The 9,732-nt window shown below is 49.9% G+C and overlaps 1 protein-coding gene across 2 annotated transcripts in view; it reads left to right on the top strand.

Moving 5' to 3' along the window:
• Window positions 1-449: 449 nt before the first annotated feature.
• The window catches only part of tnfaip2b (tumor necrosis factor, alpha-induced protein 2b), a 9,753-nt gene continuing 470 nt past the window's right edge, over window positions 450-9,732 (top strand). Inside the window, exons 1-14 of one of the 2 annotated variants that reach the window (XM_084482314.1) lie at window positions 450-1,033; window positions 1,289-1,436; window positions 1,628-1,765; window positions 1,890-2,526; window positions 2,655-2,766; window positions 3,214-3,336; window positions 3,666-3,760; window positions 4,479-4,571; window positions 5,053-5,179; window positions 5,482-5,601; window positions 6,557-6,631; window positions 7,042-7,119; window positions 8,257-8,378; window positions 9,578-9,732. The exon at window positions 9,578-9,732 is cut by the window's right edge and continues 470 nt beyond it. In XM_084482314.1, the coding sequence (XP_084338440.1) occupies window positions 1,633-1,765; window positions 1,890-2,526; window positions 2,655-2,766; window positions 3,214-3,336; window positions 3,666-3,760; window positions 4,479-4,571; window positions 5,053-5,179; window positions 5,482-5,601; window positions 6,557-6,631; window positions 7,042-7,119; window positions 8,257-8,378; window positions 9,578-9,731 (1,869 nt within the window). In that variant the 5' untranslated portion in view covers window positions 450-1,033; window positions 1,289-1,436; window positions 1,628-1,632 and the 3' untranslated portion in view covers window position 9,732. The remainder of the gene's footprint in view (window positions 1,034-1,288; window positions 1,437-1,627; window positions 1,766-1,889; window positions 2,527-2,654; window positions 2,767-3,213; window positions 3,337-3,665; window positions 3,761-4,478; window positions 4,572-5,052; window positions 5,180-5,481; window positions 5,602-6,556; window positions 6,632-7,041; window positions 7,120-8,256; window positions 8,379-9,577) is intronic. The other variant, XM_084482315.1, reaches the window with a different exon arrangement.

A 9,732-nucleotide genomic window follows, 5' to 3' on the forward strand; every position in this document is an offset into this window, starting at 1 on the left:
ACTACACCACCACTACAACTACACTACAACTACACCACCACTACAACTACACTACAACTACACCACCACTACACTACACCTCCACTACAACTACACCACCACCACTACACTACAGCCCCGACCCAGACCCACAAGCAGCTCCCCTTGGGAGAACCACTTCCACCACTGACTGCTCCTCCTCATGCTGACGATGATTGGGTCTCATGAGGTCATGACGGCACATCCTCCTGACATAACGTGACATCTTGATGTCATTAATCTTCTGTTTATTTCTCTGTGCCAAAGACCTCCAAACGCGTGGTGGGAGAGTGGCGGAGCTTCAAGAGAGATTCAAGATGTTTTATTTGTCATACAGCACAACAATTACAGATGCAGTCGCTCGCAATGAAATTCTCGTGAAATGAAATTGAAATGAAATTCTCTCAAGTGTCAGGCTCCTTCAACAGTGCAATACAGAGAAGAGTAAAGGTATAAAAGAAACACAAGTAAGAGAGCTGAGCCTAAATAAACAAATAAATAAACTGCAATACTGGACGTGAGTAGTTGGAATGAAATACAACTATAATAACTAATATGTAATAATAACTAGGGTATAAATAGATGCAGCATAGAGTGAAATGTAAACAGACATTTCTATCCAGATGTCGACTGGTATGAAGTGGCATAACGGTGAGCTAGGTAGCTCAGGAGTTCAGCCGTCTTGTGGCCTGTGGTATGAAACTGTCCCTGAGTCTGCTGGTGCGACACCGGATGCTGCGGTAAGGTAGTGTCTACCAGATCAGAGTCTGGTTGGTCTTCTTCCTTCACCGCTGAGTGAAGAGGTTCTCCATGGATGGCAACTCCGTCCTGGTTCCAGCCTCCAGGTTCAGGGAGGTGGGAACCACGCGTTTATAAGCCCCTAGACACGTGTAGTTTCAGGACGTTGTAACCACTAAAGTATGACCTGGACGTTCTCGCCATGAGGTTGTTTCACCTGAAGCCACTGGACTCCCCTGAGGAACATGTTCACCTAACTCCTTGGATCCTCTCGCTGGTTTGTTTTTAATCCCACGTTCATGATTTTATTCTTTGAGATTAAACTGTGCTCGTTTCGTCAATATCAAGACGAATAAAGAAATTCAGAGGAGAAAGTTGTGGAGTCTGTTGTGTTGACTGACTGACTTGCTTGGAATTTACATGCTTTCATAACACTTTATTAAGGTTCCTCACGTTATCCAGCAGGGCTTCCTCTGTAGAAGTAATTCTGGCCACCCCCTCCCCGCCCCCCTACTCTGGTTGCCAACGACAGATCGTTTCCTTTTGTTTCATCTGAACCTACAAATCATGAAGTTGGGCGGTGGTAATCCCCTTGCTTATCAACTGAGGTGTGGCTTCAGAGACGACGGAGAATATAAGCCGCGGGTTCGACTCCCCTTGCATCCTCTGCCTCAAGTCAGGTTAGTGAGGGTTAACCTCAAAATAACCCACATTATTTATCACATCTTTATTTATAATTATTTGTAGAGTTATTGTGATAATTACGATTGTTAGTATACTTGGTATACTTATTAGGCATGGTATTATTTTGATTGACTCATTACGCGAATAACGCAAGACATTAGTTCTAAAGATTGTTTCTCTCTCCAAGAACTGATGCGGATCTCGATGGCGTCATCCGCGGTGCCCAGCATCTCCACCTGGGGGAGATTCCTCCAGAGTCTCCCCGGACGCGGGCGCCCCTCCAAGCCGAGGTCGCAGTCTCTAAATGCGGTGGACTCCGGAGGAGGTCCGTATAGGCTACAGCTCTTTTTTAGAGCTTGTATTATTTGCTTTTACATCATCTTGTACCGTAGCATGCGAAGCACTTTATCGGAGATGTCATATTGAACAAGCTTTCCGTGTCTCCACAGAAGAAGCCTCTTTTGAGAAGCACTTGGAGAGTGGGCGTCTGTCCCAAGCCGCGGGGCAGCTCATCGCCCGAGAGGAGCGTCTGTTCGGAGGGATGGGGGGGGAGGAGGGCGGGGAGGAGGTCAAAAGAGCTCGTCTCGCTGCAGACCGGACAACCTTCACCAGCCACCTGAGGCGGGCCTTGAGCCGCTCTTTTAACTCTGAGGCGGAAGACGAAGTCGAGGTACTGAGGTCTGCAGTGGACGCCATCCACAGGGACGAGGAGCAGGACCGGAGATGGCAGGGGACGGGTCGGAGTCCACCGGACTGGAGACCCGGTGGTTTCAGAGCGCTCCATGACGCGGCGCTGTGGGACTTGGTGCAGGAGCGAATGAATGGAGCTTCGACGCCCGGAGACAAACCGGGTCTGTCCTCCATTCAGCGAGAGATCCTCGACGCTGGCCGGCAGCTGAAGGTGGACCTGGGGCGGGTGGTCCGGGTGGTGAAGGACTGCTACCCCGTGGAGATGGACATCTGTAACCTGTACGCCGGGCTGTACCACCGTGCGTTCAGCTCGAGGCTGTCGAAGATCGCGGAGTTCGGACTGGAAGATGAGGACTGCAGGGTCCTCCTCCGCTGGGTCAATAGCTACTACCCCGAGTAGGTCCTCGGCTCCCTTCAGCCCCGGTTCACCTCCAATCCCTCTACTGACATCAGGCTGATTCCCCTCGTTGTTACTGTCACACTACAAACAACACACGACCGAATGGTTTTCCTCTGCGTTTCAGCATCCTGAGAGAGGAGGTTCTGAGCGGTGAGGTGGACTCTGATAGGTTGGGTCCCCTGCTGCCCCAAGACCTCTACTCACCGCTAGAGGAACAGTTCCTCTCCACTTCACAGGTAGGTACGAATACATAAACTACAATACTGGGCATGAATAATTAGAATGAAAATATAATAATAACAACAACTAATATATAATAATAACTAAGGTATAAATGGATGCAGCATAGTGAGTGAATTGTGAATGTATACAGACATTTCTATCCAGATGTCGACTGTTGATAGAATGAAGTGGCTTAATGGTGAGCTAGGTAGCGCAGGAGTTGAGCCGTCTTATGGCCTTGTGGTATGAACCTGTCCCTGAGTCTGCTGCTGCGAGAGCGGATGTTGCGGTAGCGTCTACCAGACGGCAGCGGCTGAAACAGTGTGTTGCTGGGGTGATGAGGGTGGGTGTCCAGCAGAACCAGCAGCAGACTGTACTGTGGTTGTACTGGGCAGCTCCCAGTAGAACCAGCAGCTGACAGCGGTTGTGTTGTGGCTCTCCTCCTCCTCCTCCTCCTCCAGGAGACGGTTGGGAGGTGCTTGGTTCTTTTCCTGAAGGCGGAGGCAGACTTGTGGAGGGGAGGAGCTCCACCCACGCCTGTTGATGGCTGCTACCACAGCCCACTGGCCATAGATGTACTGCAGGTACCACCTCCACCCCTCCCCCTAAACCACCTCCACCCCTCCCCCTACACCACCTCCACCTCCACCCCTCCCCCTACACCACCTCCACCTCCACCCCTCCCCCTACACCACCTCCACCCCTCCCCCTACACCACCTCCACCTCCACCCCTCCCCCTACTCCACCTCCACCCCTCCCCCTACTCCACCTCCACCCCTCCCCCTACACCACCTCCACCCCTCCCCCTACACCACCTCCACCTCCACCCCTCCCCCTACTCCACCTCCACCCCTCCCCCTACACCACCTCCCCCTACACCACCTCATGCAGTTCCGTTCCCTGTGCCTTTAGTGTCTTAACGGAGCAGTATTGGAGACAGAGTGCATCCTGGGAGATCAACGCAAAGCCAAGGTGGTCGTGTGTGTGCTCGTTGAATTCCTAGACAGGTAACACACACACACACACACACACACACACACACACACACACACACACACACACACACACACACACACACACACACACACACACACAGGGACTTTTTGTTGCTTTTACTGGGCGGTGTGGCCCGTCCCAATGGGTGACATAGCTCCTCCCACTGGGCCTTGTGGCCCCTCCCACTGGGTGCCATAGCCCCTCCCACTGGGCCTTGTGACCCCTCCCACTGGGTGACATAGCTCCTCCCACTGGGCCTTGTGGTTCCTCCCACTGGGTAGTCTGGCCCCTCCCACTAGGCGGTGTGGCCCCTCCCACTTTCTGAAGTTGGGGATGGTCATTTCTACACTTAAAAAACATCAATAGATACTATATCAGTAGATGTTCACTAATCGTGTTCAGTCAGATTAGTGAACATGTTCTTCAAAAGGAACACCTTGTTTATTGACCTTGCTTTTAACTTTTTAACAATTCCAATATGAATTAGCCTATTTATTAAAGCTTTTTTTAAACTTTAAGAAGAGTGCCTTGGTCAGCCCGTCTTTCTAGAACTTTCTATGTTTTTGTACAGCAAAGAGCACCGCCACACTGACTGATTCACTTAATCAGAACGACGCCGTAGCCCTCCAACCTGTCTACCTTACTAAGTTTCTTCAAAAGGGTTATTTATCACGGGAACTCATTTCATAAAAAGGGGGAATTAACGGAGCTGTTTTTTTTACACGGCAGTTTGAAGAGATTCCTGTCCAGCGTGATGCACAGCTCGGCAGGAAACAGCCGTCACCTCCTCATGGCCCACCTCCCCGTCCTCACACAGCTCAGGTTCAGTCATACTCCTGGTCCTCCTCCTGTCACTCCTCCTGAAACTCCTCCTGTAACTCCTCCTGTTCAGTCATACTCCTCCTGTAACTCCTCCTGTTACTCCTCCTGAAACTCCTCCTGTAACTCCTCCTGTTCAGTCATACTCCTCCTGTAACTCCTCCTGTCACTCCTCCTGAAACTCCTCCTGTCACTCCTCCTGTCACTCCTCCTGAAACTCCTCCTGTAACTCCTCCTAGTTCTCCTCCTGTAACTCCTCCTTTTACTCCTTCCTGCTCGTTCATACTCCTCCTCCTCTGTTTTAGGGGCATTACCATCTTCAGTAACCGATGGCAACCAGAAGCTCTTCCTCTTCCTCCTTCCTTTTTTAATTTTTATCACAAACAAACAAACCCAAACCAAACCGTCTGCAATGACGAGACTCTTTGCTCAAAGGTCCCCAGGCTGTAGTTTAACCCCTCGCCTCTGTCTCTTGTGTGTTCAGGGACTACGTGGTGAAGAAGGCTCACCTCTTCCCAGAGGATGTGAAGGAACGCTGCCTACACACACTCAGCTCTGTGAAGGAGTCTGCTCACGCGTGGCTACTGAGCCCCGTCCAGAAGGCTCTGAAGGCAAGTTCCCCTCCAGGGACAGACACTGACACTAAGCCTTCTCTCTAAGGGACAGACACTAACACTAACCCTTCTCTCTGAGGGACAGACCTAACACTAACCCTTCTCTCTGAGGGACAGACCTAACACTAACCCTTCTCTCTGAGGGACAGACCTAACACTAACCCTTCTCTCTGAGGGACAGACCTAACACTAACCCTTCTCTCTGAGGGACAGACCTAACCCTAACCCTTCTCTCTGAGGGACAGACCTAACACTAACACTATGAGGGATTGACGGGGGACTCTCTGTGCTTCTTGCAGCCACACTATCGCATCGTGGGCACCAGCTGCTGGCTGAAGAAGCCGCTGTTTGAGGAGCTTCTGCACAACCTGGGACTCCACATCCACAACCTCCAGGGGCTGGGGGACCCCTGCCGGGAGGTAGGTCTCTGACCTCTGACCTCTGCTAGGGAGCTAGTTCTCTGACCTCTGACCTCTGCTAGGGCGGTAGGTCTCTGACCTCTGACCTCTGCTAGGGAGGTAGGTCTCTGACCTCTGACCTCTGCTAGGGAGGTAGGTCTCTGACCTCTGACCTCTGCTAGGGAGGTAGGTCTCTGACCTCTGAACAAAAGTGAGAGATGTAGTGACCCAAAGAGTGAGATATTTACTGAACAGAACAGAAGAGAGAGATTTAGCAAACCAAAGAGTGACCTATTTAGCGAACAAAAGAGTGACCTATTTAGTGAACAAAAGAGTGACCTATTTAGCGACCGAAAGAGTGCGAGATGGAGTGAAGGAAAGAGCCCATAGTTGTGTGTGTGAGTCATTTACTGATCGTCTAAAGGGAGTGCTTGTGTGTATTGATCTTCTATCTATTGGCTGAAGGAGTGATTGTGTGTATTGATCTTCTATCTATTGGCTGAAGGAGTGCTTGTGTGTATTGATCTTCTATCTATTGGCTGAAGGAGTGATTGTGTTTATTGATCTTCTATCTATTGGCTGAAGGAGTGATTGTGTTCATTGATCTTCTATCTATTGGCTGAAGGAGTGATTGTGTGTATTGATCTTCTATCTATTGGCTGAAGGAGTGCTTGTGTGTATTGATCTTCTATCTATTGGCTGAAGGAGTGATTGTGTTCATTGATCTTCTATCTATTGGCTGAAGGAGTGATTGCGTTCATTGATCTTCTATCTATTGGCTGAAGGAGTGATTGTGTGTATTGATCTTCTATGTATTGGCTGAAGGAGTGATTGCGTTCATTGATCTTCTATCTATTGGCTGAAGGAGTGATTGTGTTCATTGATCTTCTATCTATTGGCTGAAGGAGTGATTGTGTGTATTGATCTTCTATCTATTGGCTGAAGCGTGCTGCGTGGTGTTGCTCTGTGTGTTCAGGAGCTGCTTGGCCAGCTGCAGCTGGAGGTGACGGTGGAGTACGTGAGGAGGCTCCTGAAGGGGAACCTCAGACTGGTAAACTAAGAGGCTCAACTCTCCCCCCTCTCTCCCTCCCCTCGCTCCCCTCCCCCCTCCCCCCTGCCCCCACCAACTCTGCTTAGCTATTTATCATCAAAATGCCCTGAAAATGTAGACTTTTAATTTCTTCTGTTTACTGCATATTGCACATTATTGTAAATTCCTTATATCGCACATTTGAATGTATTTACTTTCTTTATTTGATGTATGCCGTTTTGTTTTGCCTTACCTTTTGCAGTATTTAGTATTTATTTATTGTAAATATTACTTTTCTTATTTGACTTTATTGACTTTACTTTTGTTCTTATTGCGCCGTGGTTCGGAGATAAACGCAATTTCGATTCCTCTGTATGTCCGGCACGCCGCATATTCTGAAATTGACAATAAAGTAGACTTTTACTTTGAAGGGGCTGCAGCAGCAGGCGCAGGCGGCCGCGACCGTGTCTGAAGACGCCAAGCGGCTGGCCAAGGTGTTCTCTGGAGCCGTGAGTTCACCACAGCCATACGTTACTGAGCTCCACTCTACGGGCTCAGTGTGGGACCACCCGCAGACAGCCCTGGTCCTCCCTGGTCTCTGAAACCCCGCTCTGGGGCGTTTGTAATGAGAAGACGTCGTACAATAGACCCGCTTTGACCCTCCTCAACCCGTCAAGGGCGAAGGAGCAGGAAGGACAGGTCTAACATCTGACCTACAGTAGAGACCTGTTAACATCTGACCTACAGTAGAGACCTGTTAACATCTGACCTACAGTAGAGACCTGTTAACATCTGACCTACAGTAGAGACCTGTTAACATCTGACCTACAGTAGAGACCTGTTAACATCTGACCTACAGTAGAGACCTGTTAACATCTGACCTACAGTAGAGACCTGTCTCACATCTGACCTACAGTAGAGACCTGTTAACATCTGACCTACAGTAGAGACCTGTTAACATCTGACCTACAGTAGAGACCTGTCTCACATCTGACCTACAGTAGAGACCTGTTAACATCTGACCTACAGTAGAGACCTGTTAACATCTGACCTACAGTAGAGACCTGTTAACATCTGACCTACAGTAGAGACCTGTTAACATCTGACCTACAGTAGAGACCTGTTAACATCTGACCTACAGTAGAGACCTGTTAACATCTGACCTTTAGTCCTGACCTACAGTAGAGACCTGTCTAACATATGACCTTTAGTCCTGACCTACAGTAGAGACCTGTTAACATCTGACCTACAGTAGAGACCTGTTAACATCTGACCTACAGTAGAGACCTGTTAACATCTGACCTACAGTAGAGACCTGTTAACATCTGACCTACAGTAGAGACCTGTCTAACATCTGACCTACAGTAGAGACCTGTTAACATCTGACCTATAGTAGAGACCTGTTAACATCTGACCTACAGTAGAGACCTGTTAACATCTGACCTACAGTAGAGACCTGTTAACGTCTGACCTACAGTAGAGACCTGTTAACATCTGACCAGTGTCAGTGGCAGCGGGCTAGACGACATGTAGACACATTGTTAGGGTTGCTATAACTCGTCCACACAGACGACGTCACTCCACTGTCACTGGGCAGATTGTCGGACAGAGCGAGGTGACCGATGGTCTTCTGGTGATCTCCTCAGGACTCCAGGATGCTGTGGCTGGACGGCATCATGTCCCAGATTGCAGAAGTCCTCCGGCTCCAGCACCTCCCCACCATCCAGATCGTGGTGGCCTCCCTGGGCATGACCTACCCTGACCTGAGGTGAGTCACGGTTCAGCTTCCTCTGGTTCGGTTTACACGTCAGCGTACTCAACGTGTACAGTGTATCGTACACCGTATGGGATGGAGTATACATCGGTCTGATGGACCCACAGCTAAATAATAAATGCTGGGGGTCAGGGTTAGTGGGGTTAGGGTTAGTGGGGTTAGGGTTAGTGGGGTTAGGGTTAGCGGGGTTAGGGTTAATGGGGTTCGGGTTAGTGGGGTTAGGGTTAGTGGGGTTAGGGTTAGTGAGGGTTAGGGTTAGTGGGGTTAGGGTTAGTGGGGTTAGGGTTAGTGGGGTTAGGGTTAGTGGGGTTAGGGTTAGTGGGGTTAGGGTTAGCGGGGTTAGGGTTAATGGGGTTCGGGTTAGTGGGGTTAGGGTTAGTGGGGTTAGGGTTAGTGAGGGTTAGGGTTAGTGGGGTTAGGGTTAGTGGGGTTAGGGTTAGCGGGGTTAGGGTTAATGGGGTTAGGGTTAGTGGGGTTAGGGATAGTGGGGTTAGGGTTAGTGGGGTTAGTGGGGTTAGGGTTAGTGGGGTTAGGGTTAGTGGGGTTAGTGGGGTTAGGGTTAGTGGGGTTAGGGATAGTGGGGTTAGTGGGGTTAGGGTTAGTGGGGTTAGGGATAGTGGGGTTAGTGGGGTTAGGGTTAGTGGGGTTAGGGATAGTGGGGTTAGTGGGGTTAGGGTTAGTGGGGTTAGGGTTAGTGGGGTTAGGGATAGTGGGGTTAGGGATAGTGAGGGTTAGTGTTAGTGGGGTTATGGTTAGTGGGGTTATGGTTAGTGGGGTTAATGGGGTTCGGGTTAGTGTGGTTAGGGCTAGTGAGGGTTAAGGTTAGTGGGGTTAGGGATAGTGAGGTTAGGGTTAGTGAGGGTTTGGGTTAGTGGGGTTCGGGTTAGTGTTAGTGGGGTTAGGGTTAGTGGGGTTAGGGTTAGTGGGGTTAGGGTTAGTGGGGTTAGTGTTAGTGGGGTTAGGGTTAGTGGGGTTAGGGTTAGTGGGGTTAGGGTTAGTGGGGTTAGGGTTAGTGGGGTTAGGGTTAGTGGGGTTAGGGTTAGTTGGGTTAGGGTTAGTGGGGTTCGGGTTAGCGGGGTTAGGGTTAGTGGGGTTTGAATGTGTTCGAGGTCCGGTGTGGTTGTGGTCAGTGTTAAACAGACTAACAGAAGGTTAGGTTCTCATTCTAGACGTTTCCTGTTTCTTGGTTTCAGCTCAAAGCATGTCCTCTCCCTGCTGAAGCTGAAGAGCAGTCTGTCGCGGGCGGACAGGGAGATGGTACAAGAAGCTCTGGACGACTGTAGGAAGGACTCCCTGACCCCTGACCCCTCCCCTCCCAGCTTCTTCTCCAGAGTGCACCTTAAGTGAA

The sequence above is a fragment of the Micromesistius poutassou genome, assembly GCF_964030765.1.
Source record: "Micromesistius poutassou genome assembly, chromosome: 17".
NCBI classification, from domain to species: domain Eukaryota; kingdom Metazoa; phylum Chordata; class Actinopteri; order Gadiformes; family Gadidae; genus Micromesistius; species Micromesistius poutassou.